Source organism: Telopea speciosissima, chromosome 3 (assembly GCF_018873765.1).
Source record: "Telopea speciosissima isolate NSW1024214 ecotype Mountain lineage chromosome 3, Tspe_v1, whole genome shotgun sequence".
Taxonomy (NCBI): Eukaryota; Viridiplantae; Streptophyta; class Magnoliopsida; order Proteales; family Proteaceae; genus Telopea; species Telopea speciosissima.
In genome coordinates this window covers 7,602,467-7,619,563 of record NC_057918.1, presented here as the reverse complement: position 1 = coordinate 7,619,563, position 17,097 = coordinate 7,602,467, and the positions used below count along the sequence as shown (strand labels likewise).

The 17,097-nt window shown below is 41.0% G+C and overlaps 1 protein-coding gene across 3 annotated transcripts in view; it reads right to left on the bottom strand.

Annotated features, from left to right (window-relative positions):
* The window catches only part of LOC122654333 (serine/threonine-protein kinase ATM), a 186,430-nt gene that overhangs the window by 17,943 nt on the left and 151,390 nt on the right, over positions 1–17,097 (bottom strand). For 2 of the 3 annotated variants that reach the window (XM_043848385.1, XM_043848386.1), the window contains exons 55-62: positions 11,246–11,410; positions 11,051–11,155; positions 8,281–8,432; positions 7,818–8,019; positions 7,688–7,735; positions 7,498–7,581; positions 1,159–1,242; positions 467–547 (exon numbers count right to left, since the gene is read on the bottom strand). In XM_043848385.1, the coding sequence (XP_043704320.1) occupies positions 467–547; positions 1,159–1,242; positions 7,498–7,581; positions 7,688–7,735; positions 7,818–8,019; positions 8,281–8,432; positions 11,051–11,155; positions 11,246–11,410 (921 nt within the window). Of the gene's footprint in view, positions 1–466; positions 548–1,158; positions 1,243–7,497; positions 7,582–7,687; positions 7,736–7,817; positions 8,020–8,280; positions 8,433–11,050; positions 11,156–11,245; positions 11,411–17,097 lie in introns of those variants that run through there. The other variant, XM_043848387.1, reaches the window with a different exon arrangement.

Genomic DNA, 17,097 nt, shown 5'->3' with positions numbered 1-17,097 from the left:
TGTACTGGATCAGCCTATCCACACAGTATATTAGGTTCTCTTCTGGAGTTCTGGGACCAAACAGGTCCGTCCTGTTAAATCCTTGTCAAAACTAGGTTAACCCCCCTCCAAAAAAAAGGGGCTATTTTGTTTAAATTATTACCATATTAATCCAGATTATGAGTAGGGGAAAAAAGCATGTTGAATTTTAAGAGTCTAATCCAACAATTAATATTAAAAGGGCGTACCCAGTGCACAAGGCTCCCCCACTGCGGGGTCTGGGGAGGGTCATAATGTACGCAGCCTTACCCCTGCTTTCTCAGAGAGGCTGTTTCCAGACTCGAACCCGTGACCACTTGGTCACAATGGAGCAACCTTACCGTCGCACCAAGGCCCAGCCCTCTAATCCAACAATTAATATTGTTTGGTAGAAATAGGTTTCTAGAATCTGAAATATCAAGAAACAGTAAAACAGCAGTTCCTGTACCTCCTTTACTGTGCTAAGCATGCCATTTACAACATTGGATCTTGAAGAGAGATTGAACCACAAGGAAACAAGTCGAAACACCTGAATCACATAGATCACTTTGTCATGGACAACTTATGCACTTTATAGTAATATGATCCAAGAAAATGCTTAAATTATAGTGGACTAGCTATGTCATAGATACTGTCTACAGAATTTCACTCACCTTCCAAGGAAAATATCAAGACATATTCCAAGGTTTTCAGAAACTTTTAGCTACAGCATTCTACAGTTTAATTTTGAAGGAAAATTCTCAGAACTAGAGACCGGAATGACTATTCTATGGTTCTGAGGTCCTTGTAAATTGCTACATGTTTCATATTGAGAGGATCAGGACTCACTGTCAGATGGGTCACATCTAAAAGATTAAATAAAATAACTCTCGGCATAAGTGGATGATTCCAACTGTATGTTTTGGTCGTTAATTTGAATGGTTCATAAAAATCTGAAAAGCTTTTCCAAAAAGCTCCGAAAAGTAATATTCACATCACATGGTTAAATATATTATCATGCTGATTTCTATGTGTACAATCTTTAAGGTTTGACCGGTTCATGTATGGTTCCTGATCTTCAGAACATGTTACACAGGGAAAGCTATAGCCGCACCTAAGATATATTTCCATGAATAGCTGATGTGGCTAATAAGTACATACCACTCTTACATCATACTTGTCCCCTATCACCAAACAACGCTTATAACCTTCCAATGCTAAACTGAGGAAATTGTCCCTGTCATCCTGTGAGGTTGAACGAAGGCAATTAATCAATCAGGCTATGCTGTATTGTTTGAAAAAACAAATCATTTCAAGAAAAAAAAAAACAAGAAAGTAAACTGCACTTGGAACATAATGAACTAAAATGCATAGTTGTCACGGCGTCACGGCGATCCAAGTCGGTGGAGGGGTGTCACGTCGATATATCGACATGTCGCCCGCCATGGCGTTGCCATGGCGAGCATGTCGACCATGTTTTATTTTTTATTTTCTCTATTTTTAATGTGTTAATAGATGTATACTCAAGCCATGTTTTATTTTTTCTCTATTGTTTCTCAAGTTTTAAGAAGAAAATTCAGAAATCGAAGAAGAAATCGAAGAGGGAAAGAAGAAATCGAAAGAAATCGAAGAGGGAAAGAAGACAGGAAGAAGAAATCGAAGAGGGAAAGAAGACAGGAAGAAGAAATCGAAGAAGAAATCGAAAGAAATTGAAGAGGGAAAGAAGAAATCGAAGAGGGAAGAAGAAATCGAAGACAGGAAGAAGAAATCGAAGAGGGAAAGAGAGTCAGGAAGAAGAAATCAAAGAGGGTCGCCATGGCGTAGGTCGCCATGCAGCCCTCTCCAGCGCCAGGACGCCATGGCGACGCCATGACAACTATGCTAAAATGGCATATGCTAAATATAATTTCTTACATTAAGATACACATGCATCATCCATGTATACAAAGGTGTGGTGTGTGTGTGTGTATGGGGGGGGGGGGTTGCTGATCTATGCTATCAGTTGATAGTGATCAAAAGTTATGCAATAATATCTACAGCTATATAGAAATGAATTAACCATGGATAATTGGTTACATACATAATACCTAGAAATAATTGATTTGCTTCCATGGAAATTTTGATGAATGTCCAAAATGGTCACCGTTTTATATGTGCTGAAAAATCATCCATGTTTCAACTTGGAAACTGATCCCCTTGGAATATTCTTTCTTGTGGCATTGCCTACAAAGACCACGTGATTAAGAAAGCAGGACCCTGAGGCCATTTGAGCTCAGTGAAGGAGTCCTCTAGGCATGTACTTCGGTCTAATGGCATTACTGCAGGGAAACTGTTGAACTCACCTGCCAATCAGTCTATTACCCACAAATTCTTGGTTGACTGAATCCAATATGATCTGAGTCCAGGACAGGAAAGGATTGAGATTTTCGTGACACCAGCTTATTTCACTGCTATGGAACCCAAGTCCCCCAGCAACCCATGTTATCTTTTTTATGTTGTTTTGAATTTTATATAAATTTTAAGTAGGATAAATCAACAAACACATCTTTTCCAGGTTATGGGTCAGCTAATCCCACTAGGGCATTGTATGGATACAAGGCAGTCAGCTGCGACCCCTTAGTGCACCACCTCTACAGCATAGGTCATGCATGGATATGAGGCAGTAATGGCTATCTAATTACCCAAAGCTGGGAACCAATAGCCTACAAAGATCTAGAACATACAGGTCTCTCAATAACACATCAAAAGAGCAATATCAGCAACCTGGTTAAAGAACGATCAGATCTGGTTGCAACTCTGACCACAAGGCCTATAAGGTGGGAGGAATAGGTTGCAAAAATTAGAAGTGAATCTAATGGTTAGAATGAGATAAATCAAGAGGTTATGAAAATAGAAAGTGACTAAAATAGAAATTAGGATTAGAAACAACAGAAAACTTGCTTCTGAAATATAAGAGAACAGTGTCTCAAATCTGCTGGAAAGATCTAGAATTGGGAGTCCACTTTCTGAGGTTGCGCTCCTATCAAATATGATAAAAATAGCAGTGCCAAAGGCTAGCTTGCTCACATGATCGCAGGCTGAGTTACCACCAAAAGACATGCCCACCCAAATCCATTCGTGCTGAAGGGCTTAATTCTTCTTCTTTGGGGTCAACATCTAGAGGAGACCTTTCCAAATCGAAAAAGCGAAGGGGCAGCTGCAGAAAAGGTGGCCGATGTCTTAATTGGCGTTCCAACAAAGGCAGCATGAAGGAGGAGCAGGGATATGCCTCTGAAAAAGGAAGGACTGAGTAGGAAGGCAGTGAGAATAAACGGGCCACGAGTTCAGAGAAGATCACAAGCCGACTTGAAACTGAAGAGCCCTATGGAAAAGGCACACCAAGAAACAAAATCACCACGACCAGAGGGCCTTCTGGAGATTACCTAGCAGAGCAAACCAAATAAAAGACCACTGTGGGAGAGGGGGGGGGGGGAGCCCAATCATCATCCTGGATAATGTCCGAAAACTTGGCCAACGTGTCATAACTCAAAACCCAAGCTGTAAATGTCTCTATCACCCACTAAACGAAGGACTCCATGAGGGTGCCATTGGTCTAGCCATAAATTGGTAAAGGCACCATCGTCAATCAATGAGTTGATAAATCCATAAGCAAGAGGTTTGAGCTTCAGAACCTTTCTCTAGACCCAAGAAGCATCAGAGATAACGGGAGCTGTCCAGCCTAGGAGTCTACCCAGATGGTTTTCTTCTTGGCTGCTATCTTCCAAATCAACTTGAGGATACCAGAAAAATTGACATCTTTAATTTGCCTCTGCCTAAGATCCCTTCATCTTTAGGGAAGTAGACGGAGCCCTATTAATGGGGTGGAGATATTTGGAGCAGTCCAATCCTTTTCAGAGGAAGGAACACAAAAGGGCTTCAAGCTTCACAAAAGCAGCCTGGGGCAGCCCAAAAAATGCCAGACCAATATATATAAGTGGACTGAAGGACAGATCTGATCAATTCAAGATGACCCACATAAGATAGAAGCTTGCCTTTCCAAAGTTGCAGCCTCTTGTACATAACATGTAACATGGAGGTACAATGAGGGCAGCCAGTTGGAAGGGATTAGAGGCAAACCAAGGTATTTAATCGGCAGCATACCTAAAGAGAACCAGTCAACTCCTTCAAACAAGCCTTAACCTCCTCAGAAACCCCAACGAAGAATAGGAGAGATTTTGAAAGATTGATATGAAGATCCGACATACTCTCAAAGTGACTCAAACAGGCCGTAGAAGACTCGACAGAAAGAGGGTCGGCCTTGGAGAAGATCATAAAGTTATCTGCAAAAGCAAGGTGGGAAAGCTTTAAGGCCTTACATTTTGTGAGAGGGATGATTAGCTGCTGGTCCATACAACTTTGAATTCTTATGGAAAGGACTTCAAGGGCTAAAGTGAATAAGTAGGGGGAGAGAAGACAGCCCTAACAGATACCAAATAGAGGAGGCAAAGTAACCGGCACTACCATTGGCAAGTGGGGTTGGGGGGAGGGGGAAGAAATGCAGTGGAAAATCCAATTGATGAAAGCAGGGGGGAAGCGGGTTTTGACATGACATTGACAATGAAATCCCATCTCAATTAGTTGAAAGCTTTAAGGATATCAATCTTCATAAGGGCAGCCAGGGAGTGAACCTTTCCATCAAAACCTCTGACAATCTCATTACAGAGGATAATGTTGTTAGAAATACTTTGACCAGGAATGAAGGCCTATTGGTTGTTACAAACCAGGGAGTCAACCAACAACTTGAGCCTATTTGCCAAGACCTTAACAATAAATTTGTAGAGCAAATTGCACAAGGCAATGGGGTGAAAATATGCCATAGAGGAAGCACCCCCTTTCTTGGGGATGAGGCAAAGGAAAGTGTGGTTAATCCCTTTGATTTGATTGGGATTATAGAAGAAGCTTTGCAAGGCCTTAATGAAATCCGCTTTGATTATGTCCCAAGTGGCTGAAAATAACCCCATACTAAAACCATCTGGACCAGGGGCTTTGTTAGCCTTGTGAGAGTGGATAGCGGTGAGGATTTTTGCCTCAGAGGGGATAGCCTAAAAGATACCTTAAGGGAGGAGGAGATGGACTTGTTGAGAAGACCATCCGGGATAGAATTTGGGAGGGGGGGGGGGGGTTGGCAGAGGGCCTGAAAAGTTGCATAAACTAGTCTACTGCTTCAGACTAAATATCTTCAACCTAAGTGAGAGAGGAGCCATCCCTAGACACCAGAGAGGCAATGGAGTTAATATTGGTTCCGGCTTTCATGGATTTGTGAAAATAAGCAAAGATCGAATCACCCAAATCCGACCATTTAATACGAGACTTCTAAGGAAACTCTCCTCTTGCCAACCCCCCAAGGGGAGATTTCTCTCTTAAGCTATCAAAATTTGGAAATTTGCCCTTTCCTCTCTGAACTTCTCCCTCCCATGTTCGACCACCCTGTGGTAGTGCCAAGACTGTCGACACCACCCAAGGCCTCACCCTCCGCCCCTCCCCTCCCTTGAGAATCGCTCTCCTGGTCCTCTCTCTTTAACTAGTCTAACCCATCCCTTCGAGATGCCTTCCCCCTCCATTTTGTCCCCCCCAACCATCATCAGTGGTTCCAAAGCCGCCCATTATGAACCTGACCTCCTTGTCCACAAAGCAAAGAAATGGGAAAATTGCCTTGTTGGACATTTTATGGGTACCCGGCCCCCCTTTCCCTTGGTGAAATCATCCTTAACAAAGCTTGATGTTAGAAACTGACAACTCCAAATCCCTCTTGCTCTTGGCTAGGGTCTTTGAAGTTGTCAAGTCCTCTTTGATTGAGTTGTCTGGGTTCTCCTTGGGTCATCTTCCGGTCAAGTACTTGGGTTTGCCTTTGATCCCCACCAAATTGATTGCTCACCACTATTCCCCAATGTTGGATCTCCTGTCTAAGAGGGTTCAACTCTGGAAGGGAAAGTTCCTATCTTACACCAACTGTCTAGAGTTGATCAGATTTGTTCTTCAGTCCTCCTATATCTACCGGTCCAACATCTTTGGGCTGCCCCAATCCATCATTTCAAAGTTAGAATCCCTCATGTGTGCCTTTCTTTGGAAGGGTTGTGATGCTACTAGATTCCTCCATCCTATCAATTGGGCCACTGTTTACCTCCCCAAAGATGAGAGTGGTCTTGGTATGAGAAGAATTAAAGATGTCAATTATGCGGGAATTCTCAAATTGATTTGGATGCTAGAGGCTACGAGGAAAAGTATTTGGGTTGATTGAATTTATTCTCGTCTCCTTCACTTCAACTCCATTTGGACTGCTCCTGCTATCTCTGATGCCTCCTGGGTTTGGAGGAAGATCCGGAAGCTCAGACCTCTTGTTTATGGTAGATCCATGTATGATGATGGTGCCTCCACTAGATTCTGGCTAGAAAATTGGCACCACCAGGGAGTTCTTCTTCTTTCGGTTGGTGACAGAGTTATTTATAGCTTTGGATATGGCATAATGGATATGATCTCGGATATCATTCAGCATGACGGTGCCTTTCCCCCACCTCTTCCTGTTTGACTGTCATCTGGAATGCTCTGCCGAGTATTCCCAAAAGGCACAGTGGTAGTGGTCACATTATCATTTGATCTTTTTTTATGGTTCTCTTTAGTGTCAAGTCGGCTTGGGATCTCATTAGGGCTCGTGGGTCAATAAAAGCTTGGCACAATCTGGTTTGGTTTAAGAGGCATATCCCCTGTAATAGTTTCACTGTTTGGCAAGTGTTTCCTGCTGCCTCCCTAGTCCCTACACAGGCCTTCCTTCTTCAGAAACAGATTCCAGTCCCTACTCTTTGTTGCTTTTGTCGGAATGCCTCTAAAGATGTGGATCACCTCTTTTTTGATTGCCCATTCTCCCTCCTCGATTTGGAAAGGTCTTCTGGCTAAATGCTGGCCTTGTAGATGAAGGATTCTGCCCTCTGAGAGAGAATTGATCTGGGTGGACATGTCCTTTGCTTGTAAATCTTGCTATGATTCAGCGGGTAAGCTCGCATTCGGAACATCTGGTTGGAGTGTAACCTCAAAAGATGGACCTTTAAGTCCAAATCATTTCAGCATATTTGGGATCCTATTCTCCTCGATGTCAGATCCAAGCTTGTTGTCGCCCCTGCTTGATATGCTGACACCCCTAGAAATAGGTTGATTATTGATGCTTGGGTCTTCCCCCATCTCTTTTACAGTCCCTTGCCTGATGCCCCCCCTGTAAAGGCAGGGCCTTTTATGTTGTATTGCTTGTTTGTTTTTTGTCTTTTTGGTTATGAATTATTTTACCAAAAAAATTACAAAATTACTAAAAGTAACCACAGTTTGCAGCTTTGATTTTTTTCTAAAGCAGTTTTGTTTTCGCTTTTCTTTTCAGTTACTTCTTGACAGGACTAAATCTCTACAGATTACTTCCATAAGCAGGCACAAATGAAAAAAAAAACTTGATTTCTGAAAACTAATTTAAAAATACACCTGCAATCGCTCAGCCTCCTCTTTGTCTATGGTAAGCTGCTTCTGCAGTTCTTGTATCTTTACTGAATAGTCGATCTTCTCACCCTAACAACCATATTAAAAAAGATACTGTCACTTAAGTAGCAGTTCTTCCATAGGATCTAATGCTTAGTTATGGGCCAAGAAAATGAGCTCAATTGGTGGTACTTGCCTTTGTTGAACTTTTCAGCCGCCTAATGAGAGCTTCTAACTCTTTTACCTGCACCATTTTGTCATTAGAGTGTACCATGTAAACCTAAAATGTTAAGATACTGTAAGCAGTAAATCTTTAGAACAGATACCTTATGTCTTCTCAATCGCATAGCTGCTTGCCATTCATTTGAATTAAGCCTTTCTTCATAATTCCTAAATAAAGCATCAGTGTAGTGTGCAAGATGGAAATGTGTTTGGCACTGTCTTGCTATGCACTTTTTGTCACTTTTATCATTGGACTCTGCAAGCTCCACAGCACGTTTCAGGTACTGATCCAAAATAGTTCTTGAGCTGTGAGGTAATCATAGTGTAGGGATGAGAAAACATAGCTTCTGAAAGACTGAAACTCACAATTGTTATCAGAAAGAAACTCAATAATTAAATGTCGTTTATCATAGTTGTCATGGCATCTAGGCAACCCACGGCGGGGCCTCTACGTCAAGGCGACACCAACAAGCAGCCTAGGCTACCAAGGCACGGCTGGAAACCTAGCGTTGCCTTGACAACTATGTCGTTTATATCAAATCAAGAAAAAACAATAATATAACTTACTTGCTAGATCGAGTTTCTGCCAGCCATTTGCCAACCAAGCGATATATATTTGAAGCTTCCCCATTCAAATGATAATGCTGTAAAATATATCTTGCAAGATTGATAGCCATCTCATGTTGACCTTGGGCCCGTAGGAGCTTGGCTTCTTCAAGCTATCATGAAACAGAGTAATGAATAATCAATAAAAGGAAGCATAGTTGTCAAGGCGGCAAGGAGGTGCCTAAGTGCTTAGGCGACAAGGCACCCACTTAGGCGTTGCCTAGCGACCAAGGCGCCCAAGTTTTAATTTTTATTTCCTCTCTTTTCTAACATTATTTAGTATGCTACAATATATACCTTATATCATCAAAAATCAACATTAAGCCACATCAAGTCATCAAAAATCAACATTAAGTCACATAAAGTCATCAAAAATCAATATAAAGCTACATCAAGTCATCAAAACTAAACATAGAACTAAAAGAAAGTAAAACTAAAGAAGCAAGCTATTGGAAGTTTGAAACAATCAAAACATATATTTGGTTTATATACTGTTCTTGGAATTGGTCATTGTCCTGGTATACCTAGTCTCACATTTGGTTTATACTGTTCTTAGAAATATGATCTAATCTATAAAGAAATAAAGGAGAGTCGATTAACAACAGAAAGGTTCAACATTATGAATTTGGGAGAGCAGAGTGACTACAGTTATGGGGTCTACAAAGGAGTAGTGTGGAAAGGCAATTCCAAAAAAAATGAGATGTTATATTTGTCTCCTGGGACTTCAACAACAGTATATTTTCATTTTTTTAACTCGTTGGGCCTATGCAGCCTCTATTTATTGGGCTTTTCAGTGTATTTGGCAGCTTTCCTGTGAGGAACCTTGTATTCATTCTTTTCTTACCAACAAAATTTCAGCTCTTTATTAAAGTGAAAAGTTTTCCCACACATTTAAATAAACAATCTCCTTAACGGGGCACACCTAGTTTTGCCATGTGGAATAGATGACTCAATCTGGCCATTGGATATCTAGGCAATGGTCTGAAAAGTCCATGTGTCAAATTTCAGCCTCAACTTAAACCATTTACCCTCCCATCTGATGCCATACCCTCCTGTGTATAGTTCGAGAACTCGCGAGATCTCGCCGAGTTTCTCGGTTTTTCGAAATTCCGAGACGAGGCTGCCTACGAGTCTCAAAATGTCAATATCTCGCCGAGATCTTGGTTTGACCTAGGAAAATGCCCATCTAGGTCCTCTACATGAGTGCCAGATCTCGAGATCTTGCTGGAAAATTTTGGTATATAGACACTTATTTATGCCAGCCAAGACAGACATTTATTTATGCCTAATATCATTTAAGTAAATGTTTTCATTTACTTAAGATATTATTCATAAATATGCAAATACCCCCTATTTGAAATTTTGAATCCAATAAAAATAGTTAAAAAATCAAATTCCAAAAGGAAAAAAAGTCAACCCCCCAGTTCAAGAACAAAAACTGGATTTTTGATGGTAGGTGCAATTTTCTACTTTCTAATACTGGGGTTTTTCTCAAATCTAAAAATTCTATAAATCTTATTATGGTAAAACATTGCTAAAAACCAAAAGTGCGATAAAATATTCATTTGTTATGATGTCCAAAAAACTATTTTCATTCAGAGCGATTTTGAAAGCATTCGCGCACACCGAATTAAGTTTGACCGGCACATAACTCTTTCAATATAAATCAGATTTTAGCAATCTTGGACTTGTTGGAAAGCTTTGTGATTGCTTAAGTTTGATTTATATTGAAGGAGTTATGTACTGGTCAAACTTAATTCGGTGTGCACGAATGCTGTCAAAATCGCTTTGAATGAAAAAATATTTTTGGACATCAAAACAAATGAATATTTTACCGAACTTTTGATTTTTAGCAATGTTTTACCATATTAAGATTTATGGAATTTTTAGATTTGAGAAAAATCCTAGCATTAGAAAGTTGAGAATTGCACCTACCGCCGAAAATCCAATTTTTGTTCTTGAACTGGGGGGTTGATTTTTTTTCCTTTTGGAATTTTATTTTTTAACTATTTTTATTGGATTCAAATAGGGGTATTTGCTTATTTATGAATAATATCTTAAGTATAGCATTTACTTAAATGATATTAGGCATAAATAAGTGTGTTTGTCCTGTGTCTGTCCTGCTTTCTAGCATAAGTGTTTGTCCTGCTTTCCCACTAAGTGAAACTCCTATTTGGACTTTGTTTTTGCAAAATCTGATAGTGCCATTGTGTTTAAATGGCCTAAAATAGGTTGAATACCAAGTTTCAGACCCAGACTAGGTCTAAAACCCATCGAGACGAGGCTTCGAGTCGAAAAAAAAAGAAGTGCACCAACTCGGCGAGATCTTGACTCGACTCGGTTTTTCAAGGGTCCGAGTTGACACTGAGACCTGAGTTTTCGAACCTTACCTGTGTATATTCACATGCACCTCCACTATAAACCTTTGCACCCTCTTGGTAATCTCAGATTTTTCGATTCCTTAATTTTTTTCCAATTGGAAAACTTTTATTAGTCAGAAATTGTGAGCAGGAGACCATGGTGTCTACCTGTCGGAGAGAGAGAGATTGCATTTTGCAGACAGTTGAAAGTATCATAATATGACAGAGGAGCCAATTTTCAAGAAAACAAGGGCATGACATACAACTCTCTGTAGCCATAAATATTTTCACCGGTCTTTTATATACTAGTAACGCAATGGAACTTCAGTGTTACAGTTATGAAATAGAATTGATACAATGAAATTTAATACCCTCCCAAGGCAACATATATATGAGGTTGCATGTTGTCTTTCTGTCCCAGCACTGAGGAATTTGAATTCATGCAAAGCAGCAGCAGCTAGAGAAAACCTAGATCCCTGCATTGCATGAAACAAAAAATTAGATAATATAAATATTTTAATATTCTGAATTGCAAAATGTCCTTTTTTTGATATTAGGATGACAACCTTACGAAGAATGGAAGCAGATTGCAAAAGGTGTTGTACTGTGCAGTCGTTGCAACCTAGAACTTGAAGTAAAACTCGCCGGAATGCTATGAATGGTTCCAACAAGTTTGTATGTAGTTGGGTTCGTTTCAAAATGCAACTCCAATTTGTATTTAGCCACTCTAACTAATTAGAAGAACCAAAAGCATCAGAAAACAAAAGATATAATCGGGATAATTACATAATAAGAGATTAATTTTACAGATTTACATAATTGAAAGAGCAAGTAAAATATAATAAAAAAAATATGCATATCCAAAATAATGTGATTGAAAGTGGGTTTTAAAAACACATTCTAGGATTCAGGGAATGGTTGGTGAAAATGAAAGAAAAAGGAATAACTTTTGCTGTAAATGAGACAGAAAAGAAAGCAGAGCAGATCAGGAAAGAGAAGACACATGAACCCACAGTAAAAGAAAATATAAATCTTCATCAATCTGTACGCTATTACAGCGGGGATCAAAAAGGATTTAAGGGTTTGATCACTCTGAATGCGAGTACAGTGGAGATCAAGAGATAAAAGGGGTTTGATCAATCTGTACGTGAGTATAGTAGGGATAAAAAAGGATTTACGCAAGTACAGTGGGGATCGAGAGATAAAAGGGGTTTGATCAATCTGTACGGGAGTACATTGGGGATAAAAAAGGAGTGAGTTATCTATTTAGCAACTTTCATATCTAGCATTAGATAAATATCTAATGCTTTCATTTCCCACAGGGTTAATATTCTAATGATTTCATTCCCACATGGCATATGTAAACAATTTCCATATTGGGCCAAGCAGTAAAAATCAATTTCAAGCCTTAAACTGCACTAGGGGAACCCATACAACACCAAACAAACCCACAAAATAACTCCGAAACAGAAATAACTGATCAATCGTCTCCATACAATGACTCACAATATGCTTCCACAGAATGCCCTTCACACCATACTTCCATATTATGCAGTCCACTACTGATACACTATAAAGAGTGTAGCAAATATGACAATCACTAATCTTCCAATGCAGCATCATTCTTTGAAACTAAAAGTCATGGTGGACATATCCATTACAAACTTTGATATCCCGCTGAACAGAGCCATTCTTTACCGTCAACAGATTATAAAGGGTAGGAAAAGAAGCAGGGGAAAATAACCAGCTCAAACAACTTCCCAAAACCTCCCCTCAGAACCATATCACCTTGGATAGGATAAGAAACAGGAAAGGATCGATATTCTCCATAATGTTCTTCCACACAGCCACAACATGAGAGACTGCAACACAAGTCCCACCTCCTATCACAAACTCCATATTTAAACCTCATAAATTTGGTACTTTAGGTATGGTTGGCTCCCTCCTCCTACAGAGAAATATATATATGTACACAGTGGCCAGATATTCAGGTTTCTCCAAGAGAGACTTCTGTAGTTCTGTGTGGTGTTGGATCCCCTAGTCAGCATCCTGAGGAAGGGAAGAACCAGAAAAGTTTTTGAAGATAGGAGTGGAAGATTCTCTCTTTTGTATGGATTTTGGTCACTTTTTAGAAATGAAGGAGTCTGAAGGAGCTGATGGAGCAGTTTGGAGCTGTGACATTGTGGGTACAGATACATACATGTACTTATAATAATTTTCTATAAAGGCTGTTCATTTAATTTTCTGTCCATTTCCAGTAAAAAAACATTCATAATAATAACAAAAAAAAAAAAGGTGTACCCAGTAATCGAGGCTCCCGCCACTGCAGTGTCTGGGGAGGGTCATAATATATGCAGCCTTACCCCTGCTTTTGCAGAGAGGCTGTTTCCACATTCGAACATTCGAACCCGTGACCACTTGGTCATAACAAATAACAATAACAATAGCATGCACATTTTGTATCCTGGGGCCTTTACCGTCACCACAATAACAATAACAATAACAATAACAATAACAATACCAATAACAATAACAATAACAATACCAATAACAATAAAGGAACAGATCAATCCTATCCTTGACAGTTCCTATGTATTTCACATCTTGCATTGCACTAGAAGCCTAAGAGGTATCCATAAAATGTTCATGGGGCCTTGTAATCCATAAAAGGCCTTTCTATTTCACAAATAATTTTTGTTTTTATGTACTAGCTGTAAAGCATAAGAAGTTAGCCTTTGGCGCTGCTATTCGGGAGCATGGCTCGTACGGCCAGACACATGATGGGGCAAAATGACCACCTTGCCCCCCATGAAAGGCAGAAATCCCACCCTTGTTGATGCTCCTACTTGCACTCCCGTTGGCCCTCGCAATGGTGCAGGGGCCACACTCCCGGACAGAAAACTCTTCCCCACAATATTTTTATGCACTAGCTGCTTACCTGAAACACAACCTTTTTTTTTTTTTTTTATGAATAAAAAATCTATTACCAAAGCCCAAGGGGGGCGAGAGGAGAGAAGGGGGGGGGGGGGGGAAACAAGCCCCGAACCCAACTAAGAGGGGGAATGGGGCTGTAAAAGAGCACTATCTAAACCCCAGGAATCAATAATATGCCTGTTCCTTGGGGAGTCCAAAAAGGTCTTTTGAGGGAGGAATCTCAGCTTTAAGGAGACATCCGAAGAGATGGCTTTCCAAGTCAAGTCAAAAGACCTAGAATTGGAGGTCCATCTCCATTCAAATGTGATAAAGGGCAGCACCAAAAACAAGCTTGCCAATAGTGTCAGAGATAGAGCATCCAAAGAAAGTCATGACCAGCCAGAGCCACTCTCTAGCGAAGGGGAGGGGTCTCCTGCTACGAGGCCAAATACACGATTGGGCTTTTTTCCAGATGGTAGAGGTGAAGGGGCAAACAAAGAATAGGTGGTCAATGTCTTCGGAACCACTTCAACAAAGACACAAGAGGGGGGACAGGGATTCTTCGGTGGATGAGGAAGGCTTGGGTCGGGAGGCAAAGGTTAAGGGCTCTCCAGGCTAAGAAGCTATGGCGAGGGATGTGACCTTTGAACCAGACAAGCTTGTGCCAAAGGACAGTAGGGGCATGGGTCCTAACAAAGTTCCAGGCAGATCTAAAGCTAAAAAGGCCATTTGAGGAGGGGAGCCAAACAACCTTGTCTGCATGAGATGGGGAGGAGGGGGCAAGGGAATGCCAGATTTGGGAGAGGATGAGGGGAAAGAGGGATGGGGGGGGGGTACCAAGATCCATGGGAGATAATGGAGGAGAGGGGGGCAGACTTGGGAATGCCGGAGAAGTAAATTGATCGAGCCCCAAAGAAATTATAGTGGACCCCATTAGGATGCCAGGGGTCAAGCCAAAGGGAGATGGAAGAACCATCAACAATAGTAGAGGAAGTGGCTCTAAGAGCCAAGGGGCGGAGGAGAAGGATCTTGCGCCAGACCCAGGAGGAGTCTGAAGGGATGGGGACAGTCCAGATGGAGACATAGAAGAATTTTTATTGAGAGTGGAGAGGGAAAAAGCAATATAGAAGGATGCTAAAGAACCAGAATGGAGTCCCCAACATCTAGGACTCCCTATACAAAAAGAATCACCTTCCTCACCCCCTTCCCTCCCAAAAAATAACCAGATTATCTATGCATCATATGCATTTTTCCCTCTAGTATCTAGAACAGAAGACATCCAAAAAGATACCGTTTACTTTCCTTTTTGGCCACAATGGACACTGGTTAATTTTGAGATTTCTATACCCTCCAAATGCACCAACACATCACAGTTTTTTGTATGCGATTCTCGGTGTGCTGAACTGGTCTATGGATGGTTAGAAAATACTTGAAGGGTTTGGATTGGCAGTGATTGGGTCCAATTGGAAAGCTGGAAGTTGGTGCTTGGTTTGCTCCGCTCTCTTCATGTTCAAGATAAACAGATGTTAACAAGATGAGTTCCCCTGCAGATTCAGTTGTCTCAGGTCACTCCCTCCCTCTACTGTCCCATCTTTCTCATCCACACATGCTGACACATAAGACAAACCACTGAACCTCTCTCTCTCTCTTTGCTTCGTACATTATCTAAAAACCTACTATTCATCATCATAGAATTTATAAAAGGGATAATTTCTGGTCTCTGTTCATGCACCAGAGAACTTTGAGAAAATAAATTACAGTAGCCAGTGTTTGACAGAAGGGAAATCTGTTGAGCATCTTTTTTACCCACGTTTTTCCAAACAAGTCTGGTTCCATTTCCTTGGTTTGGTGCAAATGACTTACTTTTCCCAAGATAGTAGTTATCTTGGTACAGGCCGAGAGCTCCTTTTGGAGTTTGGGTAGAATAGACTGTTAAGTAGTCTCGGTTTATGTAAGTTATATGGTTTATGTTTGGTCTATGTTTGTGAGGGTGTTTTCGGTATTACGGTAGTCTTAAGTAGTCGGTGGTTTGGATGTATGTTGACATTGTTTTTATATAAATATATGCCTCACCCCCACAGTTTGAGTAGATTGCTCATAACTCAAACCATGGGCAAGGTTCTTCTCTTAATCTCTATTCTTCTCCTTCTCACCTTCTTGTTACTTTTATTCTCTATTGCTGGCTTGCTGCTACAGGTTTTAATGACTTGATATTGTTACATGGTATCAGAGCATTAAGATCACCTTTGGGGATATCTCTCTCCAAGTTACTGAGTGCAAAGAGAGATTGGCCACTGTTCAGATTCAGCTGCAGGCAGATTTGCACAATGTTCCTTTGGCTGAAGCCGAGAAGACTATTTCTGCTGAGCTTACTTCTTTGCTCTCACAGGAAGAGAGCTTCCTCAAGCAAAAGTCCAGGATCAAATGGCTTGATTTGGGGGATTCAAATACTGCTTTCTTCCATCGTTCTTTCAAGGCCAATGTCAATGCAAACTCTATCACTCAACTCACTTCCAATGATGGTTCTCTTGCTACAACTGTCAAGGATATAAAGGACCTGGCTGTTCAGCACTTCAAGGGCATCTTCAATGCCCCCTTGATGGGAGATACTCCTCTGCCCAGCCATTTACTCAACAAGTTCCTTCCTCCCAGTCACATAGATATCCTTAGCTCCATCCCCAAAGAAGATGAGATCTTGGCAGCTATTCATTCCCTTAAAGTGTCTGGTGCTCCTGGGCCAGATGGCTTTAGCATGGGGTTCTTCCTCTCGACCTGGGACATCATCAAATTGGATCTCATTGCAGCCATTGAAAGCTTCTTCTACAATCCCAGCCAGATCAATGGGGTCAACCATACTTTCTTGTGCCTCATCCCCAAGAAGGATGGTGCTTCGGCTATGAATGACTACAGGCCCATAGCCTTATGCAATATCCTCTACAAATTTATTGCTAAGATCCTAGCCAGAAGACTCAAGACTGTTGTGGATCTGTTGGTCAGTGACAACCAATCTGCTTTCATCCCAGGAAGAAACATCTCTGACAACATTTTGCTCTGTAATGACATACTTAGAGGATTTGACAGGAAAAACCATGGGCCAGCTATCCTTCTCAAGATCGACATTCACAAGGCCTTTGATTCCTTAAAATGGGATTATATCTCTCAAGTCATGCTCCAGATGGGGTTCCCTATCCCCTTTGTTCACTGGATCAGTTGTTGCATCTCCTCCCCAAAGTTCTCGGTCCTTATCAACGGCAGTCCTGCGGGTTATTTTGGAGCTTCTGTAGGGATTCGGCAAGGGTGTCCCCTTTCTCCTTACTTGTTCACTTTGGCCTTGGAAGTTCTCTCTAGGCAAATTCAGACATGTACTGATCAGCAATTTATCCCCCCTATTCCGAAGTGCAAAGCTCTAAAGCTCACCCATCTTGCTTTTGCTGATGACTTGATGATTTTCTCAAAGGCTTCCATTGCTTCTCTCGAGTGTATTATGCTTTGCCTGCAGCAATTC